The sequence below is a fragment of the Phasianus colchicus genome, chromosome 12 (genome assembly GCF_987193195.1).
Source record: "Phasianus colchicus chromosome 12, bPhaCol1.hap1.1, whole genome shotgun sequence".
NCBI lineage: Eukaryota > Metazoa > Chordata > Aves > Galliformes > Phasianidae > Phasianus > Phasianus colchicus.
The window spans coordinates 2,760,229-2,774,964 of record NC_143447.1 but is presented as its reverse complement, the minus strand read 5'-3'; the positions used below and the strand labels follow the sequence as shown (position 1 = coordinate 2,774,964).

At 51.3% G+C, this 14,736-nt stretch overlaps 2 protein-coding genes across 6 annotated transcripts in view; both read left to right on the top strand.

Annotated features, from left to right (window-relative positions):
* The window catches only part of ARID3B (AT-rich interaction domain 3B), a 31,065-nt gene extending 25,064 nt beyond the window's left edge, over window positions 1–6,001 (top strand). Inside the window, exons 8-9 of one of the 2 annotated variants that reach the window (XM_031616304.2) lie at window positions 1,647–1,745; window positions 2,596–6,001. In XM_031616304.2, the coding sequence (XP_031472164.1) occupies window positions 1,647–1,745; window positions 2,596–2,744 (248 nt within the window). In that variant the 3' untranslated portion in view covers window positions 2,745–6,001. Of the gene's footprint in view, window positions 1–1,643; window positions 1,746–2,595 lie in introns of both variants that reach the window. The other variant, XM_031616303.2, reaches the window with a different exon arrangement.
* A 333-nt stretch (window positions 6,002–6,334) lies between these two features.
* Window positions 6,335–14,714, top strand: CLK3 (CDC like kinase 3). Of its 4 annotated transcripts, none has more exons than XM_031616300.2 (13): window positions 6,335–6,445; window positions 6,633–6,781; window positions 7,961–8,174; window positions 10,277–10,370; window positions 10,640–10,706; window positions 11,417–11,533; window positions 11,888–12,054; window positions 12,487–12,581; window positions 12,946–13,075; window positions 13,180–13,262; window positions 13,725–13,804; window positions 14,058–14,148; window positions 14,340–14,714. In XM_031616300.2, exons 2-13 carry the CDS (start codon window positions 6,633–6,635, stop codon window positions 14,523–14,525), a joined length of 1,473 nt encoding a protein of 490 aa, XP_031472160.1. In that variant the 5' UTR covers window positions 6,335–6,445; the 3' UTR covers window positions 14,526–14,714. The 4 variants fall into 4 exon arrangements, with proteins under 4 accessions (XP_031472160.1, XP_031472161.1, XP_031472162.1 ...); XM_031616301.2 differs by having other exon boundaries at window positions 6,379–6,535; XM_031616302.2 differs by lacking the exons at window positions 6,335–6,445; window positions 6,633–6,781 and adding an exon at window positions 6,843–7,287.
* Window positions 14,715–14,736: the final 22 nt, after the last annotated feature.

The window sequence follows — 14,736 nt, the reverse complement described above, 5'->3', positions numbered from 1 at the left end:
AGCATTCATGGCCTGGGAAATGCACTCCTGAAATGCTTTGTGAAAGGGGAGTCACCCTGTAAAGGTCAGATTGTCAGAATCAATACTGTTATAGAGTGGCTTCAAAAGCTCATTAAATGCTGTGGCTGCCTTACCTGTCCTGGGGGCTGCACTTCACTGGGCAGCAAAGCCTCAGAAGATTTCAGTTCCAGCAGCTGTTTCCTCTGAACCTTTTGATCCATTCAAATTAAAGGTCTGGGGCCCCTATTAATTGTACAGTGAGATGAAGATGCAAGGCCAGGCAAGTTGGGCAATGCATAGGAGAGGAAGTGGTTCTGGAGGCCCTTGCTAACAGTGCTTCATGGAGACACTTTGCCACAGTTATATGTGGCCAGGGGTCAAAGCAGGTTCCCCTTTGTGGCAGTAGCAGCTAGCTGCTGAGTCTGATGGGATTCAGTCTTTGCATTACAGGTCGTGACAGCTGTCCATCCACCTAAACTTCACATTTACATTTCTAAAAAGTGAGTAAACAGGAATACAGGTTTTATGAAGTAATAGTTGTTCCCTCATCTCACTTTTTTGTTTTTCACTTCACCCTGAGCTTCCTAAATCCAAATGCTAGGAACAGTTTTGGTCTCTACAAACAGAGGCTGAGGGCTGAGCCCTAAGCAGGATTCATTCGTACTGTTGCCACCTTTGTTACGTGACTGTGTGCAGGTCTTTCATGCCCTCATTTTCTGTGCTCTGTAAAGTGCTTTGACTGGCACTTTTGGAAAGCACTCTGTGAGCTTATTATAGCTTGATAGCAACATTTAGGGTAAATGTTAGCAGTGCCCTTCACATACCTCCCAGGGACAGTCCCAGCAGACTGGAAATGAGCATAAGGTCTGTTGTGTGTGGTGCCAGAGGCTGGGCAGACTGTCTCTGTGGTCTCCTCTGTTTTAACAGCACAGTGCCCCAAAACCAACACAGGCTGGGCTGGTAACCATGGCATGGCTGTGCAAACTGTAAAGCTCAATTTGTGAGCGCAGAAAAGCAGTTCCAGGCTCACAGTTCCAGGCTGGTTTAGTTGGAGGCTTCAGAAGCACCCAGGAGAGTATGATCTTCATTCCTCCTTTTACATCAGAACAGACCAGCCCCCTGCTTTGCATTGGTGCTTCCCACATGGGCTTAGAAAAGGCTCTCGATGCAGAGGGACAGAAGCAAAACAAACAGATTTCACAGGCTCTTATGGACAGACAGGAAGGCTCCGTTTGGGTGCTTGGTGCTTTGGGAAGCCCCTCTCCCTCCAGTGGCTGCTGGAGCTGCTGCAGCCTGAGCCCTGCGTACCATAAAGCACTGCAGCTCCCTGAGAATCCCCACCCTGGTGAAGGGGCCCTGAACAAGGGCTGGGTACGTGGCTGCAGCCCAGCCATCTTAAGCATATGCACAGACAGTTCTTTCTATGTAGGGATTGTTAATTCAGCCCGAGAGATTTGCAGACAGCAGTGGGATCCCAGCCCATGCACAGTTCACACGTTAACACTTAGACACCTCTGTAAGGCATCACGTGGGGGTTTCCTCATCAGAGAGACAAGAGGAGGAGCGTGTGTACCTTCGAATGGCTCTAGAAATGCAACAGTTGCCCTCATTACTCTCTAACTCTGTGTTTCTTTTCTTGAAAGAAGACAAACCCGACTCGGCGGCGGCGGCGGCACTGAATTTGTCACCTAATGGCATTGGGAGCATTAACATGTCGGTGGAGATTAACGGCACAATTTATGCTGGTGAGAAGGGACTGCTCTTTGTTGGGGCTGTGGGAGTGCCCAGTAGGATGTGGGGAGGGTGGCACGCTCCCAGGGTTACTCATTTTCCAGAGCACTGCATGCAACTTGTCCAGCTTAGAAATTACAGCAGGAGATGAGTTTTTCTCATTTTTTGGTCCTAGGTAGGCAAAATTAATGCCCTTTCCATTCAGTGGTGGAGTTCCTACATTCAGAAATCCTCTTGAGTGCTGTTCTTTGGTGATTTCCTTTTTGTACAAGGGTTGTTACTGTAATGTCATTCACTTTCTGCTGTGATCTGTCTGCTCTTGAGCAGCCCCCAGGCAGCATTTTGCTGACAGCTCACAAGTGGCCTTTTGGTGTGGCAGAGAAGTGAGGACCTGGTGAGAAATTAGGTATTAGGAGGAAGTTTTTCACTCAGAGAGTGGTGACACACTGGAACAGGTTGCCCAAGGAGGTTGTGGATGCCCCATCCCTGCAGGCATTCGAGGCCAGGCTGGATGTGGCTCTGGGCAGCCTGGTCTGCTGGTTGGTGACCTGCACATAGCAGGAAGTAGGTCCTTTTCAACCCAGGCCATTCTATCATTCTATGAGTCTATGATTCTATAAGTCCAACTTGTACAGGGGAAGGACTTTGTATTCAGTGCTAGCAGGAAGGACTGTTATTCTCCTTCTGCTCTTGAGCAGAGTTGAAACTCAGCTTTTATTTCCATGTCATCACTGATGCTTTGATCTGCCTCCAAGCCCACTGGCCTCATTCTGTAAGGATGAAGCCTGTGGGGCTGCATCAGCCACCCTTTGCTGCATCCCCCCCACATCCCCCTAACTCTTCCCTTACCTCTGTGCCCTGCAGGCGTGCTCTTTGCCCAGAAGCCAGTCGTCCATCTCCTCGCAGGCTCGCAGAGCTCCTGCAGCAGCAGCAGCAGCTCCCACTGCTCCCCCAGCCCTACCTCATCGCGGGGAACCCCCAGCGCAGAGCCCTCCACTAGCTGGTCTCTCTGATGGACGGCCGAGCTTGCTGTCTCACACTGGCCTCCGGCAGCTCTTCCTCTCTGCTCGCGGCGGGGAGCGAGCCGGGAAGGAGTCGCACAGATTACCTCATCTCAAGGAACCTGCTTCGTGGTTGGCCAACGGCAAGATGATGATGATGATGATGATGCTGAAACCTTTCCATGCCAGCGAGTTTTTTCTTCATCGCCTGTTTGTCCAGCCTTTTTCTTTGTTCTCTCCTTTCTTCCTCCCTTTCGTTTCTGTTTTCTTCCTCCTCTTCCTCCTCCCAGGGTTTGCTGTGTTCCTCTTGGGGGGGTGGCACGCAGAGAGGGGGGGCACACCTGGCGTTTTTCAATCAGGGATCGGCGGGCGGAGAGATGGGCTGAGACGTCACCAAGGCAGGTGGAAAGAGCTGGCATCGGGGCAGGGAAACGGGGTTCTCCTCGAGCCACAGCACGGCTCAGTTTGTTGACAATCGGAACAGCCGGCAGGCTGCCTCGCCCCTCTCCTCCCATGGCTTCTGCCAGGAGAGCTTCCTCGCTTCTCTTCCTCAGGCTCTGTCACGGTCCAGTGCTCGTCTGTCCTCCCCTTGGGCCACACAGTCCTTGCTCGTGGAGCCCCAGAGATGCGATGAGCCTCCTTCCCCTCTCTCTGAGGTCTACCTGAGAAGGACATTTCTCACCGCTACGCTTGGCCCATAGACAGAAAAATCCCTCTCCATCAGCTGCTTCGTCCTGCTGGCTGGTGCTGGCCTGTTCCCTACTGTTGTTGCCTTTTTTAGGCTTTCAGCCAATTTTTAAATGCCCTTGACCTCGTCTGTCTCTCCTTAGGGAATTCATCCTACTGACATTTCCCCCGAACCTTACCTTTGTTTGGCTCTGATTCTTTGCTCCCCTTGACACAAACAGCTCGATCCAGATTTCCTGGGGCAGCTTCTCTTCGGAGGGTGCTCTCCACATCCCCCTTCAAGTTGCACGTGAGCAGAAAGAAAACAAATCTCCATCAACCAAGATGCTCTCCTGTGGGGAAGCAGAGGAAAGAGAATCAAACCCTTCCTCATCCTCTCCCTTCCAACCCATGTAAAGCAAGCAGAGGCTGCCCACGAGCTGCTGCCCAGGTGGCCTCGCTCTGCCCCACACATTCCCCAGCCTGCAGACCAGACCTGAGCACCATCCCTCCTGCCCTGGTGATGTCCTTTCCATCCTTCAGGCCCCAGTCAGGTTTTTTGAGCAGATGAAATACCTCAGATATGTACTTATTGTTGGGGTTTTTGTTTTTTTTGTTTGTTTGTTTGTTTTTGGGTTGTTTTTTAACCTCTTCAGGAAGTGTTGGCATATCTTATTGCTTGGTTTGTTGTTTTGTTTTTTGTTTGTTTTTTTTTTAATATGTGGTTTTGCTGACATTGTGTTTATTTTTTATTTTTAATAGTAGCACCAAAGACAGAAAAATCAGAGCGAAGGCAGTGGCTTCCCCATCTTTTAGGCTAGCAAGGAGACAGCCCTGTCCCAGGACACGCGCATAGCACAGGACAGGTAGAGGTAGGAAAGGAGGGCACAACTGACAGCTGAGTTAGGGGTTCTGTCCTTCACGTTGGACACGAGGCTGCCTCCAGAGTCCCTGTTTCACTTCTTGGTATTCTGTGATCTCTGCTTCTCTGTAGCAAAGCTGCTCGCTGCAGCTGGGGGACGAAGCCCTGCTTACACTACAGATGTACCCGAAAGCTGCTGCAGGAAAATGCTTTCTGACACTTCAGTCTTGTGGGGAGCAGAGCAGCAGCCTGCTGGCAGCAGAGATGGGTGCCACCTCGGCTTTCCTTCCCCCCAGCCTGCAGCTCAGGTGACAGGGCTGGCCTCAGCCCTTGTGTAAACCCCCCACGTGCAGCAGACCCCAGCTCCCTGCAGCAAGGTTCTGTCCATGGCTCAGGTCAGCTCGCTGCCAGCCGTGGGGAGGACAGGGAGGGAGGGAGTGCTGGGAGTGCTCGTGTCCTGGGATTGGTTCTGCTCCTGGTGGCTCTTGGTGGCAGCAGTGCACTGGGGAAGCAGAGCTGCTCATACTCGCCTGGCAGACCCACAGACCTCCAAAGCATTTCATTGTCTCTATCAGAGAGGATTTCCCACGCTGACTTATTCAGATCGTTCTTTTCCCCCCACCCTATTTTTTTCATTTTGGTTCTTTTTTCTTCTTCTTTTTTTTTTTTTTTTTTTTTTTTTTGGAGATGGGGGTGGGTTTGGGGGCTGTTTCCTAAGAGTGGGACTGGGGGACTTTTTGCTTTTCCTTGTGCTTTCTTCTCTGGTCCTGGGGAGCAGAGGTTAGTAATGGGTGTTTTTGCTTATGTATCACATGCTAACGTTGTGTTCTCTTGCACAGAAAGGCACTCGAATCACTGAAACTGCTAAACAGCTTCGACACTACTAGAGTATTAATGTTTATAAGCTTTACACAACTAGACTGGAACTAGACAGGGACTAACAGATTGTTTTGTATCCAATTCAGGGAAAGAAACAAGTCGGGATGCGTAACAGATACCTCAGTAAAATAAGCTGCAACAATACCCCGGTCCCTCATCGTGCAGCGGTGGGGACCGGCCGTTCAGACTGTGAAGAGTAACCCTTCCCCAGGCCTGGGTTTGATGCTGGCAGTGTCCGGGTCACCTACTGAGCTGCCGGGTGCTGGGGATGGGGTTCTAGAAACCAGCAGCAGAGGGAGGGCGGAGGAGCGGGGTGGGCTGGGTGAGCCCCCGGCTCCCATTCATTTCACTCAGCGCGTTGGATTGTAGAGTACTCAGGGTTTTGGTACTGCGGGTAGGACTGTTCCTCGGGTGAAGCGTTCCACTTTGCAGTGCGTTTAAATTTCTCTTCCAACTCCAGACCAGCGAAAGTTTCACAGCGAGCAGCCAAAAATAAAGAAATAAATAATAAGGATGAGAAGAAGCCCGTGGCTGCTCGGTGCGGCCGTGGGATGGGAGTGCTGCCCCACATCCCAGCTCCGGGCTGGCACAGCAATGGGGCTGCAGTGGGACGCGGCGCTCTGGAGGGATTCGGGTCAGAATGTTCTCACCAAACAACGGCAGCAGCCTTGCTACTCGTTTTCTTACCTATTTAAAGTAAAAATAAGTAAATAAAAAAAAAAAAAAGAAATGTGATAGCCTAGGCGGTGGATAAATACCTCAACGTCTCCTTCCAACAAGTGTCTGTATATGTTGTTGTTGGGTTTTTTCTATCTTACACGTTATCTGAATGTTTATATTCCAATAAACTTCTACCTCTTCACACGGTGACCCAACAGCCTCTTTGGGGGCAGCGCTGGTTGGTGGGGGGGGGGAAGGGATCAGCCCCTGGGATGGGGTGGGCCGTGCTGGGCGAGCCGGGGGGTTTCACCCAACGATTCCATCCTGGGAGGTGTCCTCAGCCCTGTGCTTGGCAGTGGTCAGCAGCTATAAACCGGGCTTGGAGAGGCCTGCAATGGATGCTGGTCACCGCCCTCCCATAGTCGTTTCGGTCGGTGCATCCTCGAGGCGAGGAGCTGGGAAGGAGCTTTTTCCCCGTGGCGCGCAAAGGGTTAACCTCCGGGCCACAGAGAGGGGCGGCTAGAGCGGCGCTGAGGGGGGCGGGGCAAGCGGCGGAAGCGGAAGTGGGGGCAGAGCGGGACTGGAGGCGCTGCTGGGCCGGGCCGGGCCGGGCCGCACCCTCCGAACGCAGAGGGGCCGAGCGGCGGTGAGCGGCGCGACGCGGCCGGGGGCGGCTTAACGGCTCGGGGGGGCGTTCAACGCCGCTCGGGAGGACGGACTGAACCCCGCGGGGGAGGTCGGAGGGCTCCGGGGGGCGGGTTAACGGGGCCCGGGGGCGGTCTGACGGCTGCGGGGGGGGCGGCGGGAGCTGAGCGCGCTGCTCGTGTCCGCAGATGCACCACTGCAAGAGGTACCGCTCCCCGGAGCACGAGCCGTGCTGGGGGCCGCGCTGGAAGAGGAGGCGCTCCCGGAGCAGGGCCTACGAGGGCCGTCCGCGCTGCCAGCCCCGCAGGGACCTGCCCAGGAGGTCGCGATCCAGGAGGTGAGGGCCGGCGGCGGGGCGGGGGGCTGCGGCCGCAATAAAAGTACGGCGGGACGCAGCGTTGCTGGCAATACCGGCGTTGTGTTCATCTGTCAGCCAGCTCCTTCTGAAATGATCACGGCTCAAAGCAGTGTTTCTACTGCCCCTGCCCCGCTGGAGTAATTCCAAGCGCCCCGGCAACACGAACCGGTGTTGTCTGTGCCATCAGTGAATTGCAGAACGTCCTGGGTTGGGTCACCGAGTCCAGCTCCAAACGGATGAAATGCCAGCTTAGCTCTAAAGAAGAAAAATCCAAACCTTTTGGCCCCTCTGTCTGCAGGCTCTGAGCCTCGCGTGGGTTCCCTTGTATGGGTTCCTTTGGGTCGGTATTTCTGAGCCCTGGGGTTTCACAGAGGCATGGTTGGAGCTTTCGGAGGGATTTGGGATAGTGTGAGCCAAGGCAGCTGCTGTCCTGGCAGGCAGAGCGATGTTTTGTCCTCGTTCTGAGATGGAGTGACCCAGCACAGGTGTGCAGGGAGTATGGAGATGTGGCACTTGGGGATGTGTGTAGTGGGCATGGTGGGGGTGGGCTGATGGTTGGGACTCGCTGACCTCAGAGGTGTTTTCCAATCATAATGACTCTGACTCTGCATTTATCCACATTCTCTTAAGCCGCCAGCAAGAAAGTCAATTGCTGCCAAAACAGAAGAGAAACAAAGACAGGTTTCTGTCTGCAGACCAATGTGGCTGTAGTGTGGTCTTAGCTGCAGCAGTGACTGCTCCTTGCTGTCAGCTGGGTATGAGAGATGGCAGCAGCCTGGCCAGATGCGTGCCCAAAACAGTGCTGCTGATCACATTCGTGTTTATCATTGCCCATATGCTGTGATTTCTCAGAGCAGCAGCATCCACCTAAAAGATGGTTTGGCGTGCATGTGAAGCAGGGCTTGAGTAGAAGCTGCTTGATTACAGCAGCTGGGATACAGAAGGCAGCTAAAGCCCCCCCTTACATATTTGCAGCCAGTGGTTGTGGCTAGAGGCAGGCGTAGCTGTAGAGCAGAGACCAAACATTCCTTGTGGCTCTTGCTAATTAATGATTACCATGCCCATCAACGGCTTGGTGTGTGGGGGGCTCTCACCCCGCTGGGACAGGACGGTGCTTTTGATGCTTTTCCAGACTGACAAATGTTGTTTGTGCTGCAGCCATGACAGGATGCCTTATCACAGGAGATACAGAGACCGACGGGACAGCGACGCCTACAGATTGGAAGAGCGGAGCCCGTCCTTCGACGAGGACTATTCCTCGACCCGCACACGGACCTGGCGGCGATCCCGCGACAGAGAGCAGCACCGTGACAGGAAGCACCAGCACCACTGCAGGAAACGCAGGACCAGGTCTTGTAGCAGTGCCTCCTCGGTGAGTAGCATCCAGAACGAGCTCGGGATTGGTCAGGTGTTAACCATTCTTACCTCCTTCTAGCTCTGAACGCTCTGGGTGAGTACCTCTAATCTCGTTTTTCGTGTTTGTTTTGATTACGTGCAGTCTGTAGTCCCTAGAATGTGTCTTGTTAAGCGAGGAGCATTCGTAGCTCTCAGTTTTTCCTAGCCCAGCCCCTGTAGCTTTAATACGTGAGGAAACTAAGCTGTGCTCTCCGTGGCCAGGGGAGGGGATGAGTGAAGGCTTCAAATGGCGCACACGTGACACTCTAACAGATGAGCCCTGGCTCCAGGCCAGCTGGGCTGCTGGTTGTGTGGGTTTATAGGCAGCAGAGGCCTCGCTTCTGCATATCCGTGCTTCTTTGAGGGGATTTGGTATGCAGCGGTGGTACGGAGTGCTCCGTGAGGGCAGTGTTGGTTTGGGTTTGTGCCAGCATCCCGCACCGAATGGGGTCAGCCAGCTGTATCGAGCCTTGTTCTTCTGAGCCATTAGCCCTTGGTATTAATTCCTGTCCCACCGTGCTTAGCAGAGCCCTGCACCCTTTGAGAATACATGTGTCCTCTTTGCCTGGTTCCATACAGCTCTCCTCAGACCTCCGTTTCTTTGAAAACGTCGCTGTTTTCCACCCTGATTCTAACAGAAAGGGGTGTTCCTTCCCAAGATGTTTTGAGGGTTAGATGGAATTATTTGGCACGGGGTAGGGAGGATTGTCCCCTGAATGTCCTGAAAGTGCTGTGAGGTATCAGACTCTGTGTATGCCTCACTTCTCTTCAGAAAGGAAAGTATCTATCGTGCACGTTTGTTGCTTTTAACTGTGATTACAATTAAGTGACCAAGTCCTGATCCCTGCAGCTACAGTGGATATCTGCATGGCTTGGAACTTCTGACGGTCTGTTGCTTTCCTCCTTTCACTCCTTTCCCATTGACTTTTTAATTTTTGCCTTAGAAAGAGCCAGGGCTGTGACTAAAATGTTACAGTGTGGTTTGTGTGCAGTGATCCAGTGTGCAGGTTTGGGTTGGTGTGATCTGAATTCTTTGAAGCTCTCTCAACTGTCCTCTCTCCTCTCTACCTCCTTCTCTGTTTCAGCTTACCTTTGGGGGTCTGTAGCTTCCCATTTTGGACTGGGCATGGGGCAAAGGGTACGGAAGACAAGCCTGATAGATGTCCAGGCATGGAAATGTAGAGCTTTGTTTCCATTTTTAAGTCTAAATGGAAAAGATCAGGAATTAGGACAGCTCTCTTTGGACCTGGTCCTTCTGGAAACGTTTGGCTGGTTGTCCAGTAGAAGCTAGCAGTAGCAGGAGTAAACATGACCTTGTACTTGTAGTGGACACCTGGAGCGAAACGCTCCCTAGGGATTCATTTGACTTGTTCCTAAAGTTCTTCCAGGCTTAAAATTACACCCTAAGGAAAAAGAGCAATGCTAGATCTGCTTGCAGCCAGTCAGGCGTAGAGATGGAGGATCAACCTCGTTGATTCTATTGAGAAGTGGCAGGATGCACTAGGGAGCTGGCGACCTGTTAGCCAAGGTATAAGAGAGCAGGCTGTATGGGAGACAACTGCTACTCTGGCTTCTACTGGACAGCCTGTCCAGCTCCTTTACCCTTCATCATGTTTGCCAGCGGAGAAAAATGACATTCTTCTGGCAAAGCCCTCTTCCTCCTTGTGCCTCTGGGGCCTCTGGTGCTCCTGAGGATGTTGCTCCTCTGTGCAAACTCTGGGGGAGCGGTGGTGCCGAGCCAGTGCCTGGAGCTCCCCAGTTGCTGCCCTGCAGAGAAGAGGGGGGGCCTTTCCCTGACTGGGGCAGTGGCACCAGCCCCTGTAGCTAACGAGAGTTTTCTTTACATACCTGTTAGCTGTTGATTACTTTTCTGTTTTGAAGTTAGTTTGTGTCTTGACGTGTCCCTTGCAATATCCCTATCGTTATATATGCTGTGTGCCTTATGAAATGCTGGGATCTGGAAAATCCAACCACCGACGCACCGTCGTCTCCACCTTTGAATGACAACCCAATCTGCCACTCGGAACTGCCCGCTGTGCGCACTCGGTCGTATGCCGTTTCGGGGGGCGGTGCGTACAGAGAAGCCAACAGAGCAGTAAGCGCAGCAGGAGCGTGGAAGATGACAAGGAAGGCCACCTGGTGTGCAGGATCGGCGATTGGCTTCAAGAGCGATGTACAGCCACCTTTCGTAAAACTTTACCTCTACTTTCTATCCCCGTGTTAGACGAGATCTCTCTTATTGTACTGGAGGGGTCTCCTAGTGTTTATTGCTTATAAATGGACTGATCAGTAAATTGCCTGAGGCAGACAATAGTCACCTGAGTTTTAAAGAGCGTAGCAGTGAGAGACGTTTTTGTTTTGACACTTTATTGCTGTGAATTGCAGGAGCTCAGCTCGCACCGCTCCACTCAAGTTCACATCTGCTCCTGTTTTCTCTCCTAGATGAAATTGTCGGCAGCCTTGGCGAAGGCACTTTTGGCAAAGTTGTGGAGTGTGTAGACCACGCCAGGTAGGTGGTTCTCACTTCCAAACACCTTGTCTATCCGTCGTGCTGCAAACCCAGAGGCTTGTGAGGGTGGCAAGATTTATGCTGCCACTATAATGCACTATTCAGCAGCTGAGAGCTTCAGCGCAGGGCTGCTCTACTGCCCTACTGTAAAAGCAGGGAACTCCAGGGCTGGGCTAGCCAGATGGGAAAGCAGCCTCTTAATCTGCCACGGCGCTTCTTTTTTCGTCCTCTCCTGTGATTACATTTGACCCTGATCTCTTCCCAACCTTTCATCTGGCTCTGAGCCCCAGGGTCAGCTTAGCACAGAAGCTGCTGGGATCTCCTGCCTCCTCAGGCACAGTTGGAAAGAGGAGTTGTCTGCTGGAGTGACAGTGACCTTAGGGACTGCTGGGTCAGGACATGGTGTATTTGCAGAGTTTGCTGCAGCTCTCTTTCGGGTGTTACTTGAGCCTTTCACTTCAAACTTCTGTGGGTATATCAGCACTTGTCAAGGTTGGAACAAGGACAGAACATCTAATCTCTTACCCAGCGACCTCGCTGGTTCTTGTGCGCTATCACTTACTCATCCCAAGCTTGCTGAAGGCTGTCTCCTTCCTGCTCCTGTTTGTATTTCTTAGTACGGCCCTAAAGGCTGCTGCAGGGCCCTGTGGAACACGTATAGCAGGCAGTAACAGCTTTTGCTCTGACTCCTTTTGTCTCTTCTCTTACAGAGGCAAATCACAGGTGGCACTAAAAATCATAAAAAATGTTGGGAAGTACCGTGAGGCAGCCAGGCTGGAAATTAACGTCCTGAAGAAAATCAAAGAGAAGGACAAGGAGAACAAATTGTAAGCCTGGAATACCTGCTACTACTCTCCTATCAGGGGAAACCTGTCTTATGCCTCCGCGTTTTGGGAGAACCTGTCCCTAATTCTGCTATAAACTTGTTTACTGAAATCTTAACAGCTGACATGCTGGGTTATAGCGAGGAAAAATTAACTACAACTTATCTGGCATGAGAGTCAGAGTATTAGAGATCTGTATGTAAAGGTGGTTGAGCAAAGTGGGGACGGGGTGCAAACAGGATTATTGCACTTCCAAGTCAGCTGGCTCAGAGCTTTTGCTTAGCAACGGTTGGGAGAATCACTGTACTGTCAAGTCTCTAAATGATGCTTAATCCTCATGTCGTCTTCTCTGTAAAGCTTGTGTGTCCTGATGTCAGACTGGTTCAACTTCCACGGCCACATGTGCATTGCCTTTGAACTTCTTGGCAAGAACACTTTTGAGTTCCTGAAGGAGAATAATTTCCAGCCATACCCTCTCCCTCAGATCCGGCACATGGCCTACCAGCTCTGCCATGCCTTGAAATGTGAGTTACATGGGACCAGCCTCTGGAGCTGCCAGCAGCTGTTTGTCCTCGTGTACCTGCTGGTTTTGCTTTTATCCGTAGTGGTACCTGAGTATTTTAGCTTCTTTGCTGAAGCTTGTAAGAAAGACAAGAGGTGCTGATTTCTATGGACGACAAACCAAGGATGGAGTGGTAGTCTTTAAATTTGCTTTCCTTCTGATAGGAATGGAGGAAAGCCTTGTAAGCTCTTTTGTGCCTTCTCTACCAGAAATACTCCATCCACAGCTAGGCAACCATGTCTCATCAAAATGGGTTGGGAGGGGAACAAGGAGTTGGCTTACATGAAGATGTCCAGTACATGACTGGACTTGGTGCTCTGATGGGCAGAGCCCTATGAGTGCTTTAGTTTGTGGTTCTTATATGTTTTTTCTCTCTTCTTCCTCACCTGTGCAGTTCTACATGACAACCAGCTGACTCACACTGACCTCAAGCCAGAAAACATCTTGTTTGTCAACTCTGACTTTGATACTCTGTACAATGAGAAAAAGGTGAGCTATGTCTGAAAAGAAGTGACTAAACCAGGAACAGCCTGCCTGTCCCTCCCTGCAGAAATCTTCCCTATTCTGCACATGTCCCGCAGTCTGTTCAGCAAGAACAGATTTGAAGTTAGGCCTCTTTCTCCCATGTCTTTTAAGAGCCTTAAGCTCTGATTCAGTGGCTTCAGTCCACAGCAGCAGTTCAGCAGCTTTCTGTAACAATGACATGAGACGTAGATAGCTCAGAGCTTCATAGTTGTCATTGTTCTGGTTAAGAGTGCAGACTGGGCAGTTCTAGGGACGGAGGGCTCCTTGGAAAGCCCACCTCAATCCTCAACCAGCTATTAAGAGTAACTGAGGACTTGTTGGCTTGCAGAGCTGTGAGGAGAAATCCATCCGGAACACGAGCATCCGTGTGGCAGACTTTGGAAGTGCCACCTTTGATCATGAACACCACACCACGATCGTGGCTACCCGGCACTACCGTCCCCCAGAAGTGATCCTTGGTGAGAGCTGCCAGGGCTGTGGGAGCCTCAGTTCCCCCAAGGAGCCTAGTGAAAAGCTGCTGGGATTTGCTGGGAGCACAAAGCTAGCTTTATTCTCTTTGCAGAGCTGGGCTGGGCACAGCCATGCGATGTCTGGAGTACTGGCTGCATTTTGTTTGAGTATTACCGTGGCTTCACGCTCTTCCAGGTACGACTCTTGCTAAAGGTGTTGTACCCTTTGGCCAAAGTAAACATCCTTCATGTCTAAACAGGCTAGAACTTAGGAGGGAGGGGAAAGGCAGACCAGGTACTAAAAACTCAGAAGCTAAGTTTGAAGATTGGCACAGGAAAACTCGCAATTTGAGTACTCGTAGTTTGCTGGAAGGATGTTCACTTCTGGTTTCTTCATTGTGAAGACTAGGGAAAGCAAGAGAGGAAGCAGATGGATGGGGCCTGTACCCTGTTGTACTAAGGGACATAGTTTAGTGGGAAGTATTGGTGGTAGGTGGGCGGTTGGACTGGATGATCTTGAAGGTGGTTTCCAACTGTGGTGATTCTGTACTTCCAGACTTCTCTCTCTCCTTACCCTGTACTTGTGTAGCAGGCAGTCCTTTCATCATCAGATCTTTACGCTCTGAAGTAATGCATCATTGCTTTTTTTCCTTTGCAGACCCATGAGAATCGTGAACATCTTGTGATGATGGAGAAAATCCTTGGGCCCATTCCATCTCACATGATCCACAGAACTCGGTAGGAACCCATACCTCAACTCTAAAAGACCAGTCAGCTGTTGGTGGTGGTTGATTAGTCAGGACTCCAGCTCTCTGTTCACACACCAGGACTTACTTCTGTAGGTGTAAGCACAGGAAACTTGCTGCAAGTTTTGGTTTTGAGCTTGATCACAAGTTTTAGGGGAAATGGTTTAGTCTTGTCTTTCAGTCTTACTGGCTGCTGTTCTTCTGTGTGAGTAAGCCTTAGTGAACACCTCTTTCCTCCTCTCCAGAAAGCAGAAATACTTTCACAAAGGGAACCTGGTGTGGGATGAGAACACATCTGATGGGAGATACGTCCAAGAGAACTGCAAGCCGCTGCGTGTAAGTGCTGCTGAATCTCTGTGGGGTTCCTTCCTGAGATTTGTGCTGGGGGAAGGGCAGGAGGTACAGAGCCCCAGACTTAATGAGGTCGTGACAGCCATAACCTTGCTGTAGGTCACAAAACTAGGGGCTGGTGTTTGCTTTCTCTTGTACTGGAATCTACATCTGTCTCACCTGCCCTTCTGTTTTAGACATACATGCTGCACGACTCACTGGAACACGCACAACTCTTTGACTTGATTAGAAGGATGCTGGAATTTGACCCTTCCCGGAGGATCACATTTTCAGAAGCCCTCCTGCATCCCTTCTTTGCTGGCCTTTCTGCAGAGGAAAGGATGCTGTGCGGTCGTGGCACCAGCCGGGATCTGAGCAGATGACAGCTGGGGAGGGTGTGATACCTGCTAGATTTGTACAGATGGGAGTGGTTCTCTCTTCTCTCAGAGTTCAGAGGGGCACTGTGACATGAACCCTGGGTCGGGGAGGTGAGGAAAAGCTACAGCAGAAAGCACAGATTTGTCTATTTATATGTTGTAAAGTTAAAATAAAGTGTTTCTTATTGTTTGATACTTCCCTCGTAGGCAGGTGTAG